The sequence below is a fragment of the Clytia hemisphaerica genome, unplaced genomic scaffold, assembly GCF_902728285.1.
Source record: "Clytia hemisphaerica strain Z4C2 unplaced genomic scaffold, Clytia hemisphaerica genome assembly, whole genome shotgun sequence".
NCBI classification, from domain to species: domain Eukaryota; kingdom Metazoa; phylum Cnidaria; class Hydrozoa; order Leptothecata; family Clytiidae; genus Clytia; species Clytia hemisphaerica.
Window position 1 is genome coordinate 529,325 of NW_027103834.1, and position 27,873 is coordinate 557,197.

At 34.5% G+C, this 27,873-nt stretch overlaps 1 protein-coding gene across 3 annotated transcripts; it reads right to left on the minus strand.

The window, feature by feature from the left end:
* Nucleotides 1–965: 965 nt before the first annotated feature.
* On the minus strand, nucleotides 966–24,442 carry LOC136806948 (serine/threonine-protein kinase DCLK1-like). Of its 3 annotated transcripts, XM_067063522.1 has the most exons (13): nucleotides 23,719–24,442; nucleotides 20,372–20,471; nucleotides 19,356–19,469; nucleotides 18,930–18,970; nucleotides 18,590–18,672; nucleotides 18,162–18,199; nucleotides 7,604–7,730; nucleotides 7,445–7,502; nucleotides 7,123–7,242; nucleotides 6,493–6,948; nucleotides 6,242–6,322; nucleotides 6,021–6,128; nucleotides 966–1,386 (listed from the first exon to the last, which is right to left on the minus strand). In XM_067063522.1, exons 1-13 carry the CDS (start codon nucleotides 24,364–24,366, stop codon nucleotides 1,057–1,059), a joined length of 2,304 nt encoding a protein of 767 aa, XP_066919623.1. In that variant the 5' UTR covers nucleotides 24,367–24,442; the 3' UTR covers nucleotides 966–1,056. The 3 variants fall into 3 exon arrangements, with proteins under 3 accessions (XP_066919623.1, XP_066919620.1, XP_066919622.1); XM_067063519.1 differs by lacking the exon at nucleotides 966–1,386 and having other exon boundaries at nucleotides 3,990–6,128; XM_067063521.1 differs by lacking the exons at nucleotides 966–1,386; nucleotides 20,372–20,471; nucleotides 23,719–24,442 and adding an exon at nucleotides 19,796–19,841 and having other exon boundaries at nucleotides 3,990–6,128.
* Between the last annotated feature and the right edge of the window lie 3,431 nt (nucleotides 24,443–27,873).

The following is a 27,873-nucleotide window of genomic DNA, read 5'->3' on the forward strand; positions in this document are numbered from 1 at the left end:
TCGTATTATTCAAAGCAAAATTATATTTTTTCGTAAAAAAGTCAATATTTAGAAATTCAATGTCTACATGTTCAGGCAAACATTAAAGAAGCTGCAAATTGAAATCCAATTTGTTGATGGAACTCTGTACAAAACATTGAATCTTTATCATTCCTCGGTGTCTCCTCCATCTGTGCAATAAGTCATTCATTCATATCATTTTTACACCCAACAAAAATCATAAATACTAATATCAACGACATAATATGTCACGAAAAAAAATAATATTGAATTTATATCTACAAAAAATAATTTTAATTCAAGCATTTGAAATACACATTTACATAGAGTTCAAATTCAAGTTTCTTTTTACATCAAGATATATATCCAAAGCAAAAGTCATAAAAAAATCTTTGATAGGTATCGTCACTCATTCATTGGAGGGGAGGGGTTCGTTAGCTGTGGGGCAAGGTCGATTTCTGATTGGTTGTTGGGTAAAGGTTGTCAGAAAGGAGGGATGGTAAAGGGGATTCCCAAGATAATCGAAATTTCCAAAGTGTTAAATCGTCTTCGGAAGTCGTCGAAGAGTCGGAAGAAAGATTTCCCCACCACTGTCAAACTGCTTTTATAAGTATTAGTTTTGAAAATAAAGTATAAAAATATAACTTAGTTCGATACTTTCTAGTCTATATATAAAAAACCAAGGGCAAAAAATACACTAAATTGCAGTCTAGAGATGTCAGACAAAAGAAGATTTCATCTCTTCAAAAATCAACATACAAGCATGAAAACAACGATTGTATTTTAACTTTGACTTGAGGGGTCTGCGAGGATGAAATCTTCCTTAATCGTAAAATTTAAAAAGAAAGCTAATGGTCGTGCACATATTCCAGTCAAGAACAAGAGGTCAAAATGTATATCACGTCGAACACTTCGATCACCTAGCATCACTATTATCCAGGTACTTTTCAAATGAATGATTGTCATCCTATTTTTCAAAAAACACCAACACATCTCATTCATCCAGGGGACAGGACAACGGAATATCTCTGGCAATACAACATCAAAACATACACTTCAACGGAAATTTGCGAATTCATCTGGTGGTTCGTTCAAGGCGTAAGGAAAAGACATCGGTCTTGGTCTCCTTAATAAGTTCGAGAATTCCATATCATTTAAATGGTCCTCTTTATCAGAAGAAGGTCTTTCATTCTCGGTGATGTGTTCTTCGTCCTCATCTTCACCGTCAGAGTAATAAAATTGTTTTTGTGAACTTGAAGAGCTCGTTGAACGAACACGACTGACTGTCTTTTTGGTATTGGGCGTGGCAGATACGAAACCATATTTGGTACTGGGTGACGTTGGACAATTGTTGTTGGTGATGTACGATTCGTTCTTCTTCAAATCCTAAATGTGAGTGAAAAAAGAAGAATTTCAAGCTTCTATAGAGAGGCTGGATAAAAAGAAACTCCTTTTTGGGGAAAAATTGTTTTGATCTAACAAAAGTAGGTTGAGAATATAAACAGCTATTCTTTCAACACTTGGTAGGAACTTCAAATATTAAGATCATTTTAAAAAGGTGCGCCCTTGCCCGCTTATTGGAAAACAAGTTTCCCTAAAAAATTATTAATGCATGTTAATGGTCAAACTTGAGAGTATCAAATAAGAATTAAGTTAATAATAGAATAAATGAAAATAATGTTAGAATAAAAATTAGTTTACAAATTTCATATCGTCCGGAAAATGTGACCGAAATTAGAACTATTAGAATGTATGAAAAGAAATGATCAATGCAGACAAAAAAACAAAAATCTTGGAAAAGGTATTCATAAGCCCCCCCCTGCTTTTGATCTAGACTGCTTTTGATCTAGACTGCTTTTCGGAGAAAAATAAAAATTGACAATGAATGTGTGCCTTTATAAAAGGTCTGAGATTTTTAAACCGTGAACAGTGTGTGTTGTGATTTCGAGGTCAACTGCTAAAAGCTTGTCACTTAAGTTTTATTTTAATGCAGATTTAGCAGGAGTACAACACAGCCTCTAACATAGAGTGTGATAAAATCATTAGAATTGACGGGAAGAATATTTCAACCATACATGTGTACGACGTACAACTTCGCTCAATGATTTTTCTCTGATGCCAGGTAGCCAATGAGGTCCATATCCTTCTTTGGATATGGGAAAGGAAGGTTAATTATAGCAAAATAGAACTGCTTATAGTTATACGCTCCTCCCCTAGGCTTACTTTAACTAAATCCAGCCATGTAGGTCTGAAGAAAGAAGTTTTTATCCTTTTTATCTTTGAGGAACCGATAAAACGTTCTCAGGTAAAAGGGTATCGCGAAAATCGTTTTAGTAAACTATGAAATACATTTTAAAATATCGGAAGAAAGATTGTATTTTCTTAAAACAACTGAATTTTTGAAAAAATTTGAAAAAAATCAAATATTTTTAACAAAATTTGTTTCCATGGTTACGGATATTTAAGTTCTCATTTGCTGAATATCCAAGATATAGTTCTTTTAACCTAGCGAGGCATGGCCGGTTTTGAGGCTAAAGAGCGAGATATAACATAAAATTTTGATAGAAAGTATATAGTTCTTTAACCCTTAGACGGCGAAAGACGTATATATACGTTTTGAAAAGGTCATTTTACCGATACACAGTGTTTTGGTCATAACTCCTGAGATTCAAAAGAAAAAATATCAGCTATTTTTTGTAGCTGAGAGCAGGAGCTTTCCAACGATACCAAAGTTGATACCTGAATCATTTGTCCTGGTCAAGAAATGGCCTTTAAAAGAATAAATTTCCAAAAAAAAAATGATGAATTTTCTGGCCTTTTTCAAAAAAGTTAGCGTTGAAAGGTTAAGGTAAAAATATGGGAAATGTACAGTATAAAACAATGAGTCGGGTGATCCATCATTAATCATGTTTTAACCAATTAAGCTGTTGTAAATTCACTCTTCATTTTGTATATTAGTGTGATATTTAGTTTGATTGATGAGAAGCAAATTACGTAGCTATTTACGATACAAATATTTGTTTTGAATATTTTTGAGTGGCATTTATATGACGACTTAATTGACATCATCCGGTGTAAATGCATTGAGATTTGTGATTTCTGAAAACATCTCAAAGGCAATAATATTGGTCGGGTATCAGTGTTTCGTAAATATTGCGGGTGTTGAAATTAGCGAAAAAGGGGGTTAGGTCTAGTAAATATTTTATGACATCGATAACAATGCGAAAAGGCCTATGAAACTCAAGCAACAGAAAAAATCAAGGTCAAGCGGTGAAAAAATACGATAAATGGTCAATCGACTGTTCAGTAATATTCTCATCTTGAAGGCGGCGTATTTTTTGACTTTTTCTTTTCACAGTGGGATTTTTATAAAGGATGAAATTTTCTATAATGTGGTGGTGTTATAAAAAATATCTGAGTGTGATCTTCCTCGCTGAATGATATATTATGATTTGACGGGTTAGTTACGCGAGAACTATGTTTTTCATACGTCATTTTGCGGTAAGACTTTGATTGAAACCGCATTAACAACTCGTCATAGAAACGGTATCAGAAAAAATGGTTTCATGGGAGATAACGATCAATGTTTACGTCTGAGAAAAGACAGCTGTATTCTTTCATGTGTGATCATTTTGCCGAAATTTCTTTTTTCATTTCAAATAATCTTTCATTATGAGAAAATTTAATATCTTGTAGAATAGAGTCTTTCAATAAAAAACATCCTCGATATCCAAAATTGGTCATGTTTTACAGAAAACGAGAGGAAAACTCATTTTGATCAAAATCTATCCCATATTTTTTTCTTCCGATAAAATGAAAAAAAGGTGCAAATGATGCAGAGGGAAGATTAAAGAAAAAATCCATCTTGCTGAAGTGAGAAAATGAAATGAAAAATTGAAAAAGATAAGATTTGAAAAATAGGAAAAACTCCAAAATAAGACGGAAAAATGGGTTGGGTTCGACTGTCTGTCTGAAGAGAATGATGAAAATTAAGATTTGAATTTTTGTTACCAATGTTAGTTAACTACCATATAAAAATATATTCTAACTTCATTTACAATAATACGCTTTCATTTTTCGGACGAAATTTAGGGTTTTTCGGACAAAGATAAATATTCGGTTTCACTGAAACGGTCAGTATCTTCTTTAATGACACTTTCCATGACGTCACTATGACTACGAACAGGTGTTCCTACACCTTGAATGGAGTCTGAAGAACTCTCAGATACAGGTCCTGTTTCAAGTTTCGATAATGAGCCAATCTCTTGAGCAAGTGTTTTCACTTTAGCTAGCAAGGAAGCTCGTTTCACTGTTTTATCTCCCTCTGAATCATTCATATCTACAGAGACGGTTGTTTTTGTATTGGTCTCTTTATCTACTTTCTTACCGTCCGGGAAGGTTATATTTTTTCTCTTATTCACTTCAGTGGTAATACGGACTTTCCCCGCTTCACTCGTTTTCCGTGGAACATGCTTCGGACTATTCGTTATTTTTGTGTTCACTGTTTTTTTAGGGGATAAAGGTTTACGGAGACTGTTTGGGGTTTTATATTGTACTGCTGTCCCAACGTTCCATGTTCCTCCTTTGGTTGGTGTGATTTTCGGCTTTCTGGCTGTGCTGGGAGAGCCGACGCTCGGTGTTGTAGCAGAGTTTTTCGGCGTGGTTATGGTGGTTGCTCGTTTTGTGGTGATGGTGGAGCGATTGCCACTCGCTGAACGTTCTCTCGTTGTTTTCTTTGGAGAAGGCGGTATGGTAGTAGCCGGACGAATAGGTGACCTTTCGTTTTTAGGAGTACGTCGAGAAAGCGAACTTGAGCGATCTCTGTTCGTGGTAGCTAAAGAACTTGCTGGTCGAGCAGGGAGAGGTTTTGCATCAGGTCTATTTTCTTTTGTAGATTTTGCAGATGTTGTTTCTTTTTTCCTGGTAGGTGAGCGACAACGAGGCGAACTTAAATTTGCTAGTTTGAATTTGGAGTTTTTCTTAGGAGACATGCGTCCTGAGTTATCTTGTTTAATATTTTCATCAAGGGAATGTAATTGGTCGTTCAGGCGATATTGCATTCGTTTCCTGTTGAATTCTTCAGTAGAAGGTGTTAAAGATTTTCTTGACGAGGAAGCTTTCTCTTTGTTGATCATTAGGCTTACTGGTCGCGATCGTTTGGCGGAAGAGATGTTATTCTTCGCTGCTTCCTTGACATCTTTCACATCTTTCTGTTTATTCGAAGACGTAGTTACGGCGCTCTCTTTGGTCGTTGCTGCGGAAGTACTTAACTCTAACATGGTATTCGGACGTGTCGTACGCGACGTTTTCTTACGTAGTTTCACACCGTTGGAAGCAACTCCACTCGAATCCCCAACAATGTTATCAGACGAAGATTTCGAAACAAGTTTCACCTCTGTTTTATCGACGGTGGTTGTTGTTGGAGTCTTCTTCACTTTCGTGTCAGTCTTTTCTTTCACTGATGTTATAGTGTCTTTTACTTTGCGCGTATCTGTTGGTTTTTTTCGGTACCCTTGGGCACTACCAGGTCGTTCAGGTCGCTCTGTGACTTCCACGTCAACTCGGATATCGATGACTGAACATGGTCGGAATCGTACTTGATTATCTTTGAAGGAAGTCACAGCTAAGGAAGGTTCTGCGGCCGGTTTGACAGTTTTTGGTTTACGTACAGGTGTGGTCGGTACTGAAATCTTACTTCGGCCTGCAACTTTCTTTTTCTTTAAAGTACCCGTATCGACTTTTTCCTCTCGTTTCAAGAAGCCTTTCTTAAGAGAATAATCCGGTTGATCGTAGGGGATTCGCCTGGACCCAGCAGACGAAATACCACGTCGCTTGACTGGAGTGGTAGTGCCTTTTCGAAAATTGGTGACGTTAGGACTAGATGAAGCTGAAGTAGGGCGCGGAATGCGGCTACTCGCTTGTGGTGAAGATCTGGAAGTTGAATCTTCATCTTCTGGTTGAAGAGAAGAAGATAATGTTGAATTATTTCTAGAACGCACAAGATGAAGTAAAGAGATTACCGATTGGATAGCGAGAGCGATACCACGCAGACGCTTCCTGTTTTTCATGTTGGCTTCTTCCGCTTGTGATAATTCTCGATGTATCTTCTCCACTGGTTCTGTCCATTTCTAAAACGAAAAACAGAACATTACTGAAGTAAATTACTTGAATGTTACCCTTGATTTATTTCTATTCTTCTCACTTAAATGATTGATTAGGTGATGTCACGAAGAAAACTTACCTTTATCCAGAAGTGTTGAAGGATTTCTTTAGCAGTATATCGTTCACTTGCATCGACCACAAGTAGCCTGTCTATTAGGTCCTGCAAAATATAAAGTCAACAAATTATCACCAAACGTCTGAATGTAAGCCTAAGCGGAAAATTTGGAATATAAATTTCCAAAGCTTAAAATAAAACATGGAAATTAGTGAAGTCGGAACGAATATAGAGTTCGAAATAAGGCATCAAAGCCAATTACAATGTAAACATACCCTTGGCCCATCTCCCACATCATTCCAAAAAGGTTTCAAATATTCATAATCTCCTCGTAAAATTTTATCAAAAAGTTCTTCCTGATCATGATTGGTGCTGCGGAAAGGTGGAAAACCACACAATAAAATATAACAGATCACTCCAATGGCCCAGTTGTCCACTTCAAGGCCGTACCCGGATTCATCCAGGATTTCCGGTGCTACATAAGTGGGAGTACCGCATACTAAAAACATGGGAGATTTGACTTCTATAGAAAGTCCAAAGTCTGCAAGTTTAATAGATTTTCGACCGTCTTCGCGGTTGACGATTAATAAGTTCTCTGGTTTGACGTCACGATGGACAATATTCAGTTCGTGTAAATATAAAATAGCAGAGGCTAAATCGTGGACCATGTAAGCGGACTCAGGCTCAGAGAAACGTGTGTTGTCTACAATGGCGTCGAACAGATCACCTCCCTGAAAAGAAGAGTAGAGAATAATCATCACGATGAAAAATTGGATTACAAATTATAATGCTATTCATCTGAGAAAATATACGAATCAAAATAATCACAGACGTATGTTTGAGAGCTTAGAGCTTTTTTTAATTCCTACGTGACAAATATGACAAAAAAACTCTTCTTTTCTTACCGGTACTAGCTCCATAACGAGATAGATTTCTTTGGGTGTTTCGAATTCCTCGTGAAGTTTGACAATGTTGGGATGACTAATTTTCCGTAAAATAAGAATTTCATTTTCGATCATATGTTCCTAAAAGAAACAAAAACGCACAATTCAATTCATTGACCAAACCATTCTCAGGCAGATTTCTCTGTTTTGATCACCAACATTGAGTAAAATCCACAAAGTTTGTTTTGTTATGAAGACCCATATTGAGCACAATCTTCAAAAGTATTCTTCTTTTGTTTTGATGACCCACATTGAGGAATATTTTCGATGTAGGTACACTTACCTTTCCTTTAACTTTGGCTTTGTTGATGATTTTCAGAGCAAATGGCTTTTGTGTTTTTCTGAAAAGAAGAAAATACAAATTCAAAATATCCACATGAAACCACAATATTTATGTTTTGATGAAAACGAGAAATAAAATGAGGGGTATAATTTGACTTACCTATCCCTGCATTCCCGAACGATAGCAAAGTTACCATCCCCGATGATCCTGCCAATCTTGTATTGGCTATGAACCGAATGTTTTTCTCTTTTTATTCCGAACATTGAGTATACATCGTATTCACAATCTGAAAGATAGGAAAGTATGAGAAAATGATAAGTCAAAATCTGTTAGACTCCACTACGACATGCTTTTGAGAGATGCTGTAATCGAATGACAAGAGGTATAAGATAAAACATGGTATATAAATCATTTAATCTGTTCAACACACACAGCACTTATATCGCAATACCAAAACAAAAGAAAAAGTTCGCTAAAAATAATATTGATTTTTCTCAAGAGTCGAATTATAGTTCACAAGGAAAACTTGCTCTGATCACTACGCTACTTTTCGTCAAACTGCTTGCTTGCAATCAAATGATTTTCTTTCTAACTCACTCACTACTTTAAACAGTTGATGCTTCTATTAACCTGTTAATAGGGTTGGAGTTATTAATCATTAAATGAGTTATGTCACAATGCCAGAGGAAATGACTGTGTCATTCGTTTATAGAAATTAATGAATTTAACAAAATATTTCGCTGGCTATTATCATCAATTTGAAGATATCCACTGATTTATCATACCAGCTATAAACTAAAATAAATAAGTTAGGAGCTTTTATAACAGTTTTAAGTTTAAAAGTAACAATTTAATGCTAAAAAAAAATTAAATTAGGACTGTTTCTATGTGTGTTATTGTCAACGGGGGTCATTATAACTGACAAAAAGTTTAATCATTTATTAATGGCAGATCTCTAAGGAAGTCTGAAGATTGATTGATGGTTCCTTTTGGTAAATGATGGATGCATGAGATGTCCCTCTATACTTACTCTGAATGAGTGTCCTTGCATCAGATAGATCTCCACCACTCCTATCCCGATCTTCGGTATGATAGATTGAAGAAGATTCCATGCCGAAGAAGAAAGTTTTGATTTATTTCTTCTTTTTTTGATTCTTTTTTTCATTCATTAATTTTTGAGAGAATTTTGTGGTCGCGCAACTAAGGATGATCATAGAAGAATACAGAAAGTTAGCAGTTCATCTTTTGGTTTTTGAAAGTGTTTTGAATCTTCAATTTCTTCAGCTTCTACTTCTCGTCTCAGTGGCGACCAAATAAATAATTTTTTTACAAGACCTTACAACTACCCATACAAAAACACGAAATTTTTTATGTTTTTTCTTTGTTATCACTTTCCTTCTTCTTTTTCTTCATTTTCCTCTTTTCACATCTTCTATTCTTCAAAATGATTACAATCAAGACAGCAGTTTAAATAAAACATGAACCCTTTTCTCGATTCAACCGATTCACCTCATAGTAAGAAAGTTATAAAAATAAAAAATATCCCTCCTTTAGTTTTCAAGGAGATTATGAATTATTCATCTTACAGAAAAAAGCAGCAGATTTTCCTGATGTAACAAATATCACTTATGATATTTGTGGGCAAAAAGACCTCATAAAAAATCATCGAGTTCAAAAGAAGGATCAAACTTGTTAACTAAAAACCAGCTGAGGGAGGAAGGAAGGAATGAAGAAAAATCCTGATTTTTAGCTTCTGAATTAAAGAGTCCATTAAAGGGGCCCAACCCCCAAAAATAACTTTCAAGAGAAATCCTGAGAAACCAACATGAAACACTGAATGACAGGAGGGACCCTGTGGAAAGATTTGAATGAGATGAATACAAAATATATCTCAGCTGCATTGAATCAGATCACAAATATTTACAAGTTACAGAGACCATCACCGCAAATGGATAGAGGTTTTCATTGACGCCTCAATGCCATACATTCCACAAGTCTAATCATGTGTCGAAAAAATGGACGGAATTCCATCTTTTATAGGAAACAAACAAAAGACAACAAGACAACCTCTTTCTTATATGACATACCTAGCCATCAGAATCCGTAAACCCTTAACAATTTAACTACAATCTTGTATAAAATGGATCGATAGAAATTAAAGCTTTTCACTTCAAATGTGCTTGATTGATAATATTTGGCGAAAAGGGCATTATTTCTTACAAATCATACATATAGATAATTGCTTTATAGAAGGTATTAAACGTTACTTGATAAGAAACAGCTCCCGATGAAAATAAAGAAAGAGGGCGAAAGTCCACGCACGAGCAAGAAAATTCGAGTAAAAGATTATCAATTTAATCGTTCCCAATAATAGTATGGCATGTCAAAAATTCGACAACGCGTCGACAAGATGTTTTCGTTTCTTTCATACCAAGGAGTACAGAAACAGTATACTGAAAGCAACGCAATTTTCGTGTCAAGGCAGGACCTCGATAGGATCCAAAATGACAGAAAGTGATTGCATGAAATTGGCAACACAGTTATAAATACCTCCTACTTCATATAGCAACAGATCTATTTAAAGCTACATCACTACGACCTGAATATCAAAAATAGAATGCTTCAATATTTTATAAGTCATGTTTCTTATAATAACAGAAATGGAAGAGAGGGTCAGTCTCAAAAAGTTAACATGTGATATTTCCGTCAAGTCGTTGGACATACAAAACAACCATCTCAAATTGCTAAAGCTGACCAACAATAACAAAGCTACATCCGGCGTATTATAAGTATACCAGCCCTGCAAAAAGACGTTGAGGCTATGACAGATCTGTGACGCATAACAAATAAAGACAACGTTTTTATCAAAATTGAAACAATTAAAGAATGCTTGAGGTCAGAAAAATAGGAAAATGACTGGATGAAATATCTCAAAACAGATATCAATAGTGTACTTTTGATTGAGCTTACATAACAATCATCAAATTTTTAGACTAAAAGTATCCCGTGTGGAAAGCATCGATGCTTGTCATTCAATACTGCCATATGAATACCAAGAGGAAAATTTCCTCGTGTAGAAATGACAGAATATGAGGTGGAAGGATTCGGCACCATCAGTAATAGCATAACAATTAGTACTAGTAATCGTCAGTAAACATCCGAAAACCTCCTTTTTTCTTTTGTTTAAAAGAAAACATTGCAGTGAAATATTTCTTTGTTTTCAATTAAAAGAAGCTATTGTAACGTAAAATTTCTTTGTTCTTTTTTATATTGAAGAAAAAAGTCTCTGACACAGGACTTGGGAGAGAAAAGAATAAGGGGACAAAAGTGTCCCCCCGCCGAAGAGTGCAAAAAGTGGTAATAGTGCAATTAACGATTAATCACACTCCTCTAAACCAATCAGATTCGAGTAATTTTGCACGGCTGACGATTACACTGTAAAACATATATTCCTTTCAAAGGGAAAGTACTTTCGAAGCTTGTTGTGTGGAGGATGTTAAATTAATAACGATCAAACGAAAAAGATGTCAGAAAATGAAAACGGTAGGTCAGCAAAATTGAGATCAAAACACTATTCCTGCAACTTTATACCAGCACGAAAAATTCAAAAAAGCAATGAAAGTACATTTATCAAAAATATACTGTTAGAGAAAAGACTCGTCGACTTTTCATAAGGTTTGAACAAGAAATCACAATCGGCAGAAAGCAGAGAAATTCTTCTTTTAGTCCAAAAACACCAACGCTAGTAGACGTGATCAATAATAGAAAGAAACCGTTATTCTCGTTCTCAAAAAACACATACTGATTGTGTTTGAGCATAGTTTGCAGAGGGGTATGAACCCCCCTAGGTTTATTTCATCCCCCCCTATATACCCATCCCCCCTTTTGTAATGAAATCTTATCCCCCCTTTTTTTTTACAGAAAATCCGTTTCGAAGGAAACTCGCTTTCCCACCTACCAGCAAAATTATCAACAAGAAAGAGTATGAAGTATTATAGTCACGAGCCAACAATGACAGAATATAACTAACTTACTTGTATTTGATTAGAAAATTGACCAAAATTTCCAAACCCCCCCTTTTTTATTTGACCCCCCCTACATTCCCATCCCCCCTAGTTTTTTCGGCAGATCTCGGTACCCCCCCTACAAAGGCCCTCCAGAAAGTTGGCATCCCCCCCTATTAAAAAGGGGGGGTGCAAACTATGTTGAGAGAGTGGACTTTCACATCCGAAGAATCTAATATTCTCCAAAAGTGTCATGAAGAAAAACTGCGAGATTCTGGCACCCTACATAACGAGCACGAGCACATACATCGAAATACTCTCAAACAACTCATTGCACAAGATCTGTTCAAAGTTTAAAAACAATGTTAAACTGTTCCAATTAAAACAACAGATGTTGCATAAAACATAATTCTTCAGAGTTTCATCCAACAAAATTTGACTGTCACTCAACGTTTTTTCAGCGTTCGAAACGAACCCTCATCTAGATGAGCAATCAGATAAACCAAAACAGTATTTTCAAGAGGTGAGCATTTATAAAGCAATAACTAGATGTTAAATTGGGATCGATCAGTTTTAATTGAAACAAAATTTCAGCTCATTATCTATCATTGCAAAATGTCCAAATGGGATTTTGTCAGATTTCGTTGTGTCCGATTTGACAACTAAATGTGAAAAGCTTGTTCAGATTCAAAAATGACGACACCCTAGATATTCACCCAACAAGTGTGCAAATTTTCAGCAGAAGACTTTCAAAGTAATAATTCTTCCTCAAGACCTAATTCTTGCGAAAAACTCGCCAGGCCGATAAGAATCTCAAGAATGATATGAAACCCCTTTATTGCAAACCTATTAACAAATATGCAAACATTTTAGCCAAATCCGACCTGAATTCTGAATTATGCATTAAGCCTCAAAAATTCTGGACAGGCAAACTCTCAAACCTTCCATGGACCAATAATCTAGTGTCTACACGTCAAAAACGGGTCTAGAAAAGACATTATTTGGATATCAATGTTTTGATCCACTCTTAAGTGATGGGAAATCTAGCCAGGGATACCGAAAAACTAAATGCACAGTGAAATAGATTTGCGGTGAAAATCAACAAACATTGAACGAGAAAGAAGCGGGTATAAAGAATCAAATGAATAAAGAGGAGGGCTTAGCGGGTGGAGTTGCAAAAATATATCCCACATCATAAATTATTTAACGCAGATGTATTTCAGGAATCCAGAAATCGAAGCGAAATCTAATTCTAAGACTTATTCCCAACTTCAGTCGCGCGACCCGTGTGATTTATACACAAATACTGGGTTGAAAGTGATAAAGTCCACTCAAAAATAAAGAACAAAATCCCTCTTTTGGGCACTCTTTTTTTGCTACCACTTGAAAACCACTTTCAAAAGATTTACTCTAGTTGCATCGACATGGTTTCTACATTTAAAGCGAAAGGACTTTTGCTTTCGGCTATACTTCATTGGTCCTATAGATTCAGTTCGTTGATGTAATCACTGCATTTAACATCGAATTTATAACGAAACAGTTCTTAGCCTGTTTGCCAAAGGATGCCTTGGGTTTGTTTGCCAGAGGTTCCTTTTTGTTAGTTTTTTTTTGCCCTCCCATATTGATTTTCTTAATCAGATACCTCGGGTTCCACATAGACCCGTAGCTCAATGGTAGAGCAGATGCCCGCGAATGGCATGGTTGTGAGTTCAAGTCTCGCCGGATCCGTTGGTTTTCTAACGGTTCTGGTGGCTGGTCAGAAGACAACATGAGAGCGACTGTATTCACTTCACAGTAAATTTTTATTTTTTTATTTTTCCGTAATGTTCTCACAATGTCCACGCTTACATATAAGGGTATTAAAATCAGATTCCTCAGCTTTTTATGGGATTTAGGGTTCTGATTGTTCAGTTTTGACCAAATAGACTATCATGCTTTTATTGTTTTTTCTTTGCAAAAAGCGTGTAAGTGGCTACTTCATTAACTTTTCAGATTTTTATACCTATACCTAAATACACTTTTGATAAAAATTGTTAGTCCTTACATTGTCCCCTACTTTGATCAATACAGGTCATGGGAAAAGTTGAGCAGCTGAAGCTGTAAAAAGAACTGGTTTACCAACCCATAGGTGGACAAATATTTTTGATTTCAGGAATGAAACCCATTTTCCGAGAGAATAGTTTATTTGAGTATCTATATTTCTGGCGAAACTAACAAAATCTAAAATCTTTGACTGTAATTCAAAATTAAGCTGGGTTTTGAAATTCGTTTACACGTCATACAGTCTTAATTTGAAATGAACTTTACAGACCCAGCGATCAAAGCATTGTGGAACAACGCCCCTGAAATGGATCAGATCGGATCAGATGTTTACCTTTTTTATGGATTGATATCAAAAGAGTGACCCAAGATGACAAGATAATTATGACTTTTATTATGCGCTTATTTCTAGATGGACCAATTTTTTCAAAACCTAGGCTAAAACCCAATGTGTTCATTTTTTAAAGAAAAATTCTCCCAAAACTTCCCACCTCTTGGAAGACTGTATAAAAGCGGGTCTGACAAGGTGTTGTCTAAAGTAGAAATCTCGACAATGGACAACTTTTTCACTTCAAGTAGATTCTTTTCAGTACAGACCAAACTTGCTATTTCTAGTAACAAATAGGGGCCAAATTCCAGAAGTTGATTGAAAGTGTGATTGTAATAACTATTAATTATGAGCCTCTGAAGCAAGAACTTTCGCTAGTTGGCTAAAAAGTTACCCGCCTTTGTCGTTTTTCGAGAGCATTCTAAAGACCTTTTTACGGTCGAAATGAATCATGGGTTACAATCAGGACTGATTACGCCCCCATAACGGCCTCTCGTTGGTTGAACGCAAAGACATGAAAACAATTTAGACCAACAGAAAGTCGTTATCAGATCGCAGTGAATCCTGATTACCCATGATTCGTTTCGACCGTGAAATGACCTTTATATTATAAGAAGTTACGGATTTAGAATTCTTTTATAATTTTAATGAAAAATGAATCCGTTACACCCAGAGAGAGTCAGGGTAAAATTCTACGCTAACAAATTGTACTATAATAATTGTTTGTTTATATGATCATTATTGATTAATTGATTGATTGATTGGATTTAACTTGTATTGGTTAATTTCATTTAGCAAGTTATATTCATTATAAGAAAATAATTCAAATGTTTAAAATAATAAATTAAGATTTATAAATATATTTTAACCTATGGTTTAAATTTTAGGTGTTTTATTGGACCATACAGCACGAAGTGTCATGGCCAGCAAGAGCAGTACGGCGTTTGACTAATCGAGATTGGAAATAATCTTCCGGGGTACTTTGGTGTTCCTCTGTTGAGGATAAAAGTAAAGAATGGTTGGATTGTTTGTCAAAAGTAGATGAAAGCCGATGAAGAGAGGAATCTTGTGGTTGTAATGTGTCGTAACCACTCTCTGTTCGCTCGAAAGACGGAGTGTAATCACGATATTCCAGTTGCTTTTTACGTTGCATTTTATGAGAAAGTTCGTAAAAGATGCTATCCAGTGTGTTTCTGCTATCCGCACATTCGTCACAGCATTCCGCTTCGTAAGGGAAGACGGACGTTTTGACTTGTTCCAATGTCTGTTGTAACGTATCAACGGTGGAACGTAATTCGCGATTGTCCTGCTCAAGTTGTAAACGTACAAAACGTTCGGTTAAATCATCACCCGTCAACGTCGACATTTCGAGCTCCGGTAAACTCAATGTCCGCCATTTTGATTGTTTAGTTGATTGTCCAGCAACAGGGATATTAATTGTTTGGTTAGCAATGGGACGACGAGGGGTGGAGTGGGACATGTTAATACTCTCAGTGAATGAAGAAGCACTCGTGTTTAACGATTTACTACCGACAGATTTAATCGATTCATAATCGCTTAACCACACTGTGCTGTATATGTCCATAGTTTTACTGTTACTATTATTACTGTCAGTATTGTTTAAAGTTTTAGCGGCTTTTTTCTTCGACTTTCTTCCTCGCACTCCTGTAAAGAATGCAACGTGCACATTATGATTTCCAAAGTACGTAAAATGTATTTTTCCCCAAAAAAGTGTTTGCACGATTGCTGAATGCTTTATAGTGAGTGGCGAAGGAAGAAAACGAACGTATAATATCATTTTTATTAAAATTTACAAAGGTTATCTCTTATTTCTGTACATTATTTTAAAAATATTTAGAAGCGGATAATATGATCGCCTTAGGTTTAATTACAATTTAACTGATTAAATTCGTTTTTAATTTAGACTTCGTTTGAAAACATTTCCATCTTCTCGTCATCTGTAAGGAAGACGAACAAAGTTGGGATCAGTGCAATGTATACTTTTAAACAACAGATACAGAAGATTAGCCAGCAAAACATATTCGTTCTAACAAATTAATTAGTTAGCCCTAGATAGCACAGAAATCGTGCAAACAACTTTTTTAAGAAGACTATTGTGTTATATAATATTTTAAGGTATCTTAAAGTTAAAGTTGATTATTACTTTTAAAAGGTTAAGAGCCATTTTTTCTAAGAGCCTTCAAGATGTGATTTCTTGATGTCTCAGATTTTGATGAAATTTTGACCAAATGATCTATCACACAAGAAAATAAGACTCTGAAAATTTCACCTTGATATCTCAAGTAGTTTTGAAGATACAACGTCTCAAAGATGGGCTACTAAGCGAAAATTGACCCCTAAAAATCATGAACTCTGTTGGGGAGCAGATTTTGAAAGCCAATGAATTTTTATTCAAGTACATTAGAAAGCTGATTTACAGTGGATTTCAAGAACTTTTTGTAGGGAATCAGAAAAAATCAAATTCAGTCTCCAAAATTTTCCCCGAAAATCTCTAGCACCTCCTGTAGAGGGCTTAAAACTTTGCGTAATCTGGTTTGGAAGCACTTTTAGCTGGCTGCTGATGGTCCTTGGGACTTTTTTGAAGTAAACTTTTGACCTGGAGTGGTTTACTGGTGGGTTTTGGCCACAAAAATAACATTTTCAGGATTTCCATCTTTGCGTAACCGTCAAAAATGGCCGAAAAAATTGCTATTTTGGCAGACCTGGAGCAAAATTCAAGATGGCGTATCTTTTTAAGGCAACACCAAATTTTTTTGAAATTTTCAGCAAGGCTTCCTTAGTAGGTCTAGTTTATAGCCTCAAAAAAATCTCAATGGGCTTTTGAAGTCTCTTAAAGATATGATCGATTGAAAATTTGCTTAACTTTGTTGTTTTCTCCCTCGTAAAATGCTAAATCAGGCCCACTTAAGGGCTCTAACAGGATAATTTTTGTCAAAATATTGGTTTATTTTCTCGAGCCAACTAATCATTGGCATTAGGGGAACAACTGAAAAATATTTCAGGTCATTTCCATCAACAGATGACATTTTATGACTGTTTCTTTATTTTTAAGTACAGAATATGTAAAAAAATGAGACTGGCATCTGGCCTTTCCTACCATTCCAGAGCCCATATTTCCAGGAAACGCCTCAACCTTTCACAGTTTGGTGAATAGTAATCTTAAATATAAGCAGGCTACTTCAACTAAATGGGTTTAACAGTACTTAATTCCTATTCAAAAACTTTTTAGACTCATTCAGAAATCCTACTTTGACAATAATTTGCGCTTTACCGCAAAATTTCTAAGTCCAAGTGTTTTGATTAGCTTTAGACTGTCCAATATTTCTTGTCCAGAAGATTTAAACAGCATTGTTTGCAGTATCTCATAAATTATCACCCTAGTAATTTTGCCTAGTTATTTAAGAATCAACAAGTAAGACTGTTAGTGTACACTATTATAGAGATATTGGACAGTCTAAAAGCTAATCACGACACTTGGACTTAGAAATTTTGCGTATCTTTATATTTTGCATATCTTTAAGAGACTTCAAAAGCCCATTGAGATTTTTTTGAGGCTATAAACTAGACCTACTAAGGAAGCCTTGCTGAAAATTTCAAAAAAATTTGGTGTTGCCTTAAAAAGATACGCCATCTTGAATTTTGCTCCAGGTCTGCCAAAATAGCAATTTTTTCGGCCATTTTTGACGGTTACGCAAAGATGGAAATCCTGAAAATGTTATTTTTGTGGCCAAAACCCACCAGTAAACCACTCCAGGTCAAAAGTTTACTTCAAAAAAGTCCCAAGGACCATCAGCAGCCAGCTAAAAGTGCTTCCAAACCCAGATTACGCAAAGTTTGAAGCCCTCTACAGGAGGTGCTAGAGATTTTCGGGGAAAATTTTGGAGACTGAATTTGATTTTTTCTGATTCCCTACAAAAAGTTCTTGAAATCCACTGTAAATCAGCTTTCTAATGTACTTGAATAAAACTCATTGGCTTTCAAAATCTGCTCCCCACCAGAGTTCATGATTTTTAGGGGTCAATTTTCGCTTAGTAGCCCATCTTTGAGACGTTGTATCTTCAAAACTACTTGAGATATCAAGGTGAAATTTTCAGAGTCTTATTTTCTTGTGTGATAGATCATTTGGTCAAAATTTCATCAAAATCTAAGAGGGTGAGGTATCAGACTTTCTTTATTCTGAAGGTTTTTAAAAAAAATGGCTCTTAAGAAAGTTAATTGCGGTTATAATTATCTTCAAAACTCAAAAACTTTTGAAACTGCTCATTTCGGCTTAAGTACACACATCCAGCGTGAATTAAAAAATTTAGAAGAAAATAGTATGTACCTGATTCAGAGTCGCTTGCGAAGACGGACGTCGGATATCTAATAAAACAAAGACAAGAAATACCGTTACGGAATAGATACTTAAAACAAATGCAAAGATTTTCAAAGGTTGTCAAGACTGTCAAGGTCCAGCAATGACAAAAATGTTGTCGCACAAAGAGTGAGTGGATCTGGCACACTTTTTTATTAGAAAAGCTTTGTAAGAACAATGGGGCTTAGAAATGAAACCAAAAAACAACCCAGAACCTGTATTGCCTAACTCTTAAGAACAAGACGGTAAGGCTCAAAATTTTAATAAACATAGGGTATGAATAGCTCAAATTTAGAATACTTTGAGGCTAAGAGTACGTCAAATGAAAGAACGGACGGGTCATCAACATGTTATTGGTTCTTATAGAAAATAGTGAAATACAACTGAAGGTCACTTACAATTCTTCTTTATTTTTCTGTTCTTCTTTACGTGACGTGGTTCGTATTCTTGGCTGTACACTTTGTCGTGCTGACAGTGCATGCTGTAAACAAATTGACCGTAAACATGACATGTTGAAATACAAAAGAGATTTTCATCGACAAAAGAGTTATAGACATGAAGGTAAAAAAAACAGATTGCTAAGAAATCGTTAACCTTGTTAACTTCGTCAAAATGTACCCCCATCCCTTTTATGTTTTTGCACACTTTTGAAAAGATACATTTAGCAGAGGTCGCCCTTTAACTTTTTAAAATTTATTCAAGTGATACAAAATAAAGAGAACTTTAGGCAAAACATACCTTAGGCAATGCACCATTCTTTAAATTTCGAATATTTGATACTGAAAAAAAAAGATCCGGAATCAATATAAACTTTAAAACAACCATTTACATATTGCCTGCTGAAAACCTGCATGCACAATTCAACAACTCGTTGATTGCATGCAGCGTAGAATGAAGCCGACCCTGAGTGTCTATAGCAATCTAGTTACAGCAGACACTTTCACAAGAGTAAAATTTTGAACTAAAAAGTCATGAGTGCTGAACAACCTCCAATCCCTTGCTTCGAAAACCAACGGATCCAGAGAGACTCTAGCCAACGGCCTTGCCATTTGCGTGGAAATAGATGGCTAAACGATCTTTACTATAGTTAAAATACTGGTTTAAACAGTAGAGACAGACTCAAAAATATACCTAAATACGAGTAAGTGAAATAATGAGACTTACGAGACATATTTTCGTTTTCATCTTTATATCTCATGTTGTGTCTCAAGGAGTTCGATCTTCTGACAGCCATCTGGTTCGATTTCTTCATTTCACGGTACGGTGTGATGCGATAACCTGCCAATGAAATACACAAATCTCTCGGTAAGAAAACAAATCAAGAGACTATCTATACATTGATAAAAAACATCAACAACAAGGGTATATAATTTCTGTACATATAATTAAACGCGTGGTGCTTTAATAACTAGTTTTGATTGATATTGCGTTTGGCAGAGTTGTACCACTTCCTCGTGATCTAGTCATATAATTCATTTTTGAGAACCGAAAGTCTTTCCTCGTGCTTTTTTTAAAAGTAAAAAGAGGAACACAATTATGACCAGTGAAACATTAGTTCAAAACACTACTTTGAATTTGTTCAATTTCGATGACGGATTTTCTACCTTGAAATTGTGATACAGTACCCCGATGATATTTTTGCTCTGAATAACTACAGATCTAGTATTAATACTTGTAGGGCACACATACATCACGAGAAATCCAACCTAAGGGGATTTTATGAAAGCATATTAGGAGAGATTGTACAACTTATATCATTGATGACGAGTCGTTCATAATAGAAAATATCTACGTCTTAAAATTCCAAACGCATTGAATAAGGCAGATAAACCCTTTTCTTTTTCGTAAATCTGAAATGACCGTTGTTATTACAACTAAACTTAACCGCCAAAAATTCAAACAGTATTTTCTTGGTTTAAAGCCAGAGATTATATTTAAACTATAGAGAGATAAAAAACAAGTAACATTCGGTGTTTGGTTTATGACAGTATGAGTTAATCTAACCAAAAAGCTAAAAAGACCATGCGAAGAAACCATTACTAGGACACAACTGGACACAATTATTTGTCGATTTCTTTATGCAAATTTTCAAACAGTGCATCGGTAGACTAGAGAGTCGAAAATATAGAGCTGAAACTTTTGGACTTGGGGATTAATATCAAAGCAATTAGAGGACTTACTGTTAGGGTCAAGTTCAATTCCATCATCAGGGAACTTTTCGTTTGTGGAAAGCGCGATAAAAACAGTGTTATCGTCGAATAAATCTCGTAACGCACGTATCTAAACGAGAGATAAAACATCAATTTTCATATCAATAATAAGGACTGCTAATTAGCATTCCAGTATACTTTTTCATTCCAGTATAATAAACTGAAATGTGATATAGGATGGAATTAGAGGGGGGATATTTGCTTTAATGGTTCGATTCAATCCGGACAGATGGGCCTTAAATTTTAAACAATTCCCGAAAAGCAAAACATTGCCAGTTTTGACAGTGAGGATATCTACTAGAGGACCACAAATTTATAACAGGAAGCATCTACAATCTTGCTTGAGATCATTATGATTTTAAGTCTTTGTAAAATTTGGATTTCAAATGGGTAAAATTATTCATAGGCCCGATTGTAGCAAAAAAACACAAAAAGATAAGTGCCCAGGCCTTGAAAGTCAAAATTTTTGATAAATAAAAAAAAAACACCCAGATATTCACCCAAGGAACAAATTTGCAAAATGAGCCGAATCCGACCATTTTTGAAGTCTCCAGACAGCCCTATTGTTTTTGTGACACACAGACATAGACACAAATTGTCAGATTCTAGCTCAACTACTGAAGTTGAGAATATTTTGATTTCATCACATGTAATAACCCAATTCTTGATATACACACAAAAAAATACCGGGCGTTTGCCACCAGCTTCATTGTTTTTAAATTCAAAACTGGTGGCAAACGCCCGGTGCTTTCGGGTGTTTCCGTATGAAAGATTACGTCATGAAGATCAAGTATTTATTAAAACCGGAAAGAAGGTCCTTTTCTGTAGGGTTGAGAGATATAATGTGGCGTTCATAATTGATATTGATAGGTCATTAATTTACTTAGGACAGTTTTATCTACATTCAATTGAACATGGAATGGCAGGAACGGGAGTTCGAGACACTCTCTTCTGTTATGGATCTGTGTTGATTCTTACTAAATAATTATTACGAATAGGACACTTGCGAGCGTAAAATTAGCAGGGAATAAGATGATGAAATAGTTAATCATTGGACACTTCATAAGGATCAGGGAGCATTTAAATCATTTGTGCAGATTCTCTCTGCGTTACATAACAGGAAAGACTTTGATCCGGAACTTTCATTAAGTGTTTAGACAGTTTAAAGCTAGTAGTAATTACTCATACTAATTTGTCTGAAAATTTCATTGAGGAAAAATTATGGTAACGCTGACTGCATTCGATAATGGGTTTTGAATGAAAACAAACAAGTTATATATTACTGCGTGTTTAAAAAATATACTTTGCAAAACCTCGATTGTTTTCTTAACTTCCAAATGGAAGATTCAGATAGAGGAAGCAAAAATAATATTCCCTGCATTTCCCTGCGGCTTTGAGCAAATCGAGATGTATTTTCGTTAAGAACTTACAAATTATACATATTTGACCTTTAGTTTATTTTGTAACTGTGATGACGAAATTAACAAATTTTTGAATGCTACCGTCATTCTTCTAATTTAATCCTCCGGAAAAAATAATTATTTTGAAGGGGTCGTACTAATAATAAGAGGAAATAAAATACCTTGGAAATTGACGTTGATTGTCGTACTAATAATTAGAGTAAAAGAGATATCAAATCGTATTAAATTAGGGGTTGAAAAATTAAAAACACACTTTTTGGTACTTTTTATTTATTTTTTCTTTCTTTTTCAAACTCTTATTTTGACCAACTTTTCTCTTTTCTTCAAAAGTTTCCAGTTCCTTGAGAACTTTCTCTCTCATTGACTGTAAAGTTTTGCATTGACCGTTTTGAATATGAAATCAGCTGGTATCTCCATACCTCCTTGTCTTTGAAGTGTCTTTGAAACAAAAAAAATTCGTTTATTTTTACTATTCGTACTATAATTAGAGGAAAATTTGACCTTTATCGTACTAAATTAGAGGAAAATCAGAAATTCGTGATCATGGACTCGTACTAATAATTAGAGTTAGATAAATTATTTCATTTTGCCAAAATAATTAATTCGTACTAATTAGAGGACGGATTAAATTAGAAGAATGACGGTATTCAAGAAAATGTTTTCCGTGGAATCTGGAAAATAAATTGCCCTGGGTTTCCCTGAGTTATCGACACTCTCCAAGTTGTGCAGGGTCTGTCTGTACTCCGAAATAAAACCCCATTGACAATTGTGTGGTAAAAGTCTGATGTTAAATCCTTAAAAGAAAACATTTGTGAATATCAAATATTCTTCTGTCAGGAAGGGTCAGGGAGTTTGTTCAAGGCAATGTTAAAAAGCAAAAACTAAACCATCGGTGGTGAAACCGGTGAAACTGAACACAGTGGCATTAAAATATTTGAGAAATGAATGCCAAAATACTGTTATTGTGACGAGTGAAAATGCGAGTTTCATTGCAATAACATAGGGTTACTTAAATGATGTATTAATAACGTTTTATGTGGTATTTTCAATCATGTTTATACAATATTGGTTAACATACATGAGTTATAATGACTTGTTGAAAACATAGTATCATGATAAAATCAGATGTGTCGAAAAATCTTTTTATTGATTTTTGGGGTTTTTATATAAGAATCAAAATCATTGAATTCGTCCAAATTTGCATAATAGTCTCAATGATTTTCAAAAAAAAAAGACAATTTTTTTCAGGACAGGATTATAATTCCAGCTATTTTCAACTTTTCAACCTTGTGAATTTATTGAAAACGCAACACTGATCTACCATTTTTCAGACGCATATAATGATTTTAGGAATTTAAAGGAGAAACGTTGAAATAGTTTAGAGCTTGGTCAAATGATGACATCAATGTTTTAATAGGCTTTAAAAAGGGAAACAGATAGAACCTTACTAATCAAACAAAAATATTGAGTACAGAGGAATAGGGGGAGTGTAACAACATATTTTGAAAATTTTACTACTCTCCTGTTTGGAAAGCAAAAGAGGACCGTTGATTGACAAATGAATATGAAAACGTTTTTAAAAAACTATTCCCTGATGGGGCAAAGAAATAATCTCCTTGAACTCCAACTGTCTTGTAAAGAAAAAAATAATTTCAAAACCAAACAGTTTGCTCATTCATAGAGATAGTATTCATAAAATATTCTATAGCAAAAAACCTCCTTCCATTAGTCTCTAGCTCATCAATTTTTAAAATTTCAATATAATCCCATGAAAAATGGTCTGAACATTTCTTTTCACATAAAATAAAAACTTTCATTTTCAATAAAATGAAGGTCTACTCTCCAAAAAATTTTGTAACGTGAAACTAACCCTATAAATCAATATGAAATACTTACTGGTTTTCCGGATGTAGTATGAAGTTTATCCACCTTCCCTAACGATCCCTTTGCTGACAGTTGGTCAAGTACTTGATCCAATGATATTGCTGTCTTATTATTCAATAACAGAGTTACTTTTCTCTGCGGTGGTTTCCCATTTCTTATTACCGTCACCAATTTGGGTTTAATAAAGTCTTTACTACTATCCAGACGAAAAGAATTCTCTATATTTCCTAATACTTTAAGTGGTCGATAAATATTCCTTGATCTCTTGATATTGGACCAATTTGGAACCAACTTTCCGTAACCGCCTTCAATTTGACGGAATGATGCAGAAGATGAACAAACATAAGAAATTCCATTTTGCAGTTGAGATACATCTGATACTAAAGATCCATCATCTGCATTGAAAAGATATCTAACTGCTCCAGTAGGTAAATTCAATTTTGACGACAACTCTGTTAACAATGATTCAAATTCCTTGTAACGATCAATGGAAACAGCAAGTCTCAAACCAGAAAAATATTGATCGCCATTCCGAAAGAATTTCACTTGTTTTGCACTTACACTTTGGTTTCTACGTACTAATGATGTTCGGTTAAAATTTGATAATCTGAGTGATTGTGAGCGCACAAGATTGGATGGACTTGATTTTCCACTATCCATTATTTCAATTCAAGAAAATAAAAATTTATGATTACGACAGATTCATTTTCAAAATAATTTATTTTTGTGTTTTTTTTTTCTAGAAAGAAATAATTTTAAAAGAAATCAAAACATAAAATAGAAACAGAAATATCTCTTTAAACATCCATATAAAAATGATTACTAAAACTTGTTTAAAAAAGACTTGAGCAAAGTTTTCTTTATAAATCAGGATGTTCTAAAAGAATGACAAACATAATCAACACATCAGACATAGAGAGTGTAATGAAAATGATATGACATAATTAGCCCTATTGAGCTAAGATCAGCTATTCTTTCCTCTTTCAAACTGTACAGAATTAAGGCAATGTGCATGTAGAAAAGATTGACACTTTCTCTTTCTCAAAACCTTGAAATTGTTGTCTATTTTCTCTCTGGAAATATTTTGTCCTGTTGACAAAGTTTTTTTCCTTTAGCTTCACATGACAGTTAGGACTTGGCACAGTATGTGCACTATAATGTGATCAAAAAAAGATAAAAATGAAATTACTGAGTAATTCAAAGCATCTCTATTATGTCCATCATCTCACTTTAATTAAACACAGACTTAATACAAGATAGAGGAGGATTTTATTTGTAAAATAAACTGAAATAAATAACAAATGGTTTGTTAAAAGCAGACAATAGTCAAGTAACTTTAAACCTTTTTGCAATGATGTACAAGTTTTCAAAACTAAACTTTTAGAACCTTACTATTAAATCATCAAATTTCAACTCTTTCAAATTTACCAAATGCTTTATAATAGCGCTTTTTAACATCATGGTCAAGTTATCCAACCTCTAACCTTAAAGTTTTTTTTCAGCTCACCTATTTTGAAATTGTTTGACTATTGTAACATTTGATAAAATGTTTAGTTAATGAACAAGAACCTCAAACAAAATTATACCTTCTAATAATTTTAAGACGTAGTTTCAAATTATCTTGATAAAAATTACTAATAAATCTCATGATAATGAAGTTTTTAGAAGGGTCACAAGTGTAGCCAAACAAACCAAACAGTTTCTCAGTAACCTTGAATTCGATTGCCTCATTAACATTGGCAACAGAAGCACAACTTTCGTTAGTCAAATTCCTTTTCAAAAAAGCTTGTTTTGGGTTATCAAAAGTTACACTTTAAATATCATTGAAATGTATAAGAAATTGCTAATCTATCAATTGTATTATAAAAAATTATGATTTCAGCAGGATGAACTTACAGTTTTTTTTGTTTAGCTAATACTAAATTTCTTGTTTGAATTGTGCAAGGGTGTAAAAATATTTATCCCATAAGAGCTGTATCGTGAACCCTGGCATAAACGAGACAAAAATAGCTATAGACTCTTTGAATGGAGATGTTATATAAATTAATTTCAATTTAATACTGGGTCCTACTAGATGCTAACTGGAACTACCTGATACTGTAAGGATAAATGTAATTTTTATAAAAAAATGGTCATTTTGTCAAAAGTCACAATTAGGGTTAAAAGGGACACAACAATATAAAAATTCGGTTGCACTATTTCTAAAACCTGTAATAAGTTGCATTATGCTGTCCGTCCCCAGCAAAATTTCATAAAAACATAGTGAATTGATAGAACCCATATTTCATGCTCATTCAAATTTACAACGGCATTTACAATTTATGGTAAGAGTAAAACTTTACATGAAATTATTCTATTATAGAATTATATTTCACAGGTCTATCGACCTCTACGAAATAATTTTAGATTTATAAAATATTGTCTAATCTTCATCTGTCACCCAGTCGTCAGAAGATATGGACAGACTAGACAAATCTGAGAGCTAGCTAATCTAAGCCTAGAGAATTGAGCAACGTGCTGAATGGACCTACCTGATTCAGATAATAAGAATAAGAATCAGATAAAAATAGGGGTAGGGGGTAGAGTATCTTCAGATCTTCTTCGTCTGGTGTTTTTTCTGTTCCATATAATGATAGAAGACATTTTAAAAAAAAATTTCAATTTTATGCATTTTTGACGAATTCCAGCCCAAAAAACTGCCCGGGGGTCTTTTTTACCAAAAAATCAGCTTTTTTGAGGTTTATTCTTCATATCTCTTCCAAAACTTGCTCAAATTCTTTGTAACTTTGCAAAATGATTTGATGATAAAAGTAATGTTTTTGGGTATAATAAACAAGCATTTTAACAATTTTCCTACAATAAAAGGGCTATTACAGCAAAAAATTTCAATTTTTTCTCAAAATTTACAAGAATATGTTAAAAAAATGCTTTATAGTAGGATGGGGCGTCAAATGTCAAAATCAGAAAATTCAAGATGTAGTGTTTTTTATGAAAATTTAACCTACTTTGAGGCATTCTGCGCAATTTTTAAGGTCAGAAGTCCAAAATTGGTCGAACCCCCCTGGGGTACTGATTCGCATTACAGGCAAAAATTGGAAAAAATGGCATTTTCTGGCCTTTTCAGGCCTGTAAATATGTCAAAACTAATGCAAATCTTAATTTTTTCACTTGCTGTACTAAATTTTATGAAGAAACAACAAAATAATCATATTGGACTGAAAATTGTACCCGTTGGAGCCCTAAACAAGCCAATTTTGGGAAGCAAAATACTTTTTAAGGCCAATATTGCAAGTTCATAAACTTCAATTCAAAGTAATTGATTCACAATTCTGAAATTTTCAGAGATGGAAGTCTTCAATAAAGTCTTTAAGCAAAATGAATTTAAAGATTTTCACTTTTTTCAAAAAATCATATTGGTGTCTTCAAAAATTCCCTCAGCCAATAAAAACATGATAAATTATCTTGTCTGTAGGTAACTGCTGTGGAGTAATTAGTTATTCAAAATGACCGTCACGTTTGCCAAAACAACTATTCCTCTAACCTTTCACAGTTAAAAAGTGCGCATTTTTACCTACCGCCTTTGCGGTGAAGCACCGTGGAGATAGCAAGACTACTAAATGGCGTATTATATGATGTTATCATTAAGAAATTTAAGCTGAGTAATTCAAAAGACCGTCACATTCTCCTAAACTACTATCCAGCGGCACGTCTCCCCTCTGCCGTCAAGGTCAGCGACTCCCAGGCAGCCAATTGTCAATAGTCGTTTGGGGGAATGGGATGACCTACCGTGAGTGGTCCTAAATCCGACAGCCCTGCATAGATCATGTTCAAAAATAGTGTGACATTTAGGGAACTCAAAAATTGAGTATTTCTTGAATAACTTGGGAAATATTTCAAATAAAACGTTGAAATTTTATAAGATGATCGGTATTTACACAAAGAACATATTTTGATGAAAAAAATGGTAAAATGAGTAAAATGTGTGGCTCCAGGTCCAAATATGTCCAAATATGTGTTTTGTCAGCCACCTCAAAGGAGGAAATGGTTTGTTTGAAAATGACACTTGAATCGGTAACTAGAGGTATCATATTATCTCAAAACAGATAAAGGAGCAACATTTTGAAACTGGTTGGTTTCAAAAAGCCACCAGTGTTGTCAGCCACATAA

Coding starts and splice junctions, on each gene's coding strand:
- LOC136806948 (XM_067063519.1), bottom strand. CDS start 24,366: ATGGATAGTGGAAAATCAAGTCCATCCAATCTTGTGCGCTCACAATCA. Junction 20,472..23,718: donor ATACTACATCCGGAAAACCA/GTAAGTATTTCA, acceptor TCTCTCGTTTAG/ATACGTGCGTTACGAGATTT. Junction 7,731..18,161: donor CGCAAGCGACTCTGAATCAG/GTACATACTATT, acceptor CCTATCTTTCAG/ATTGTGAATACGATGTATAC.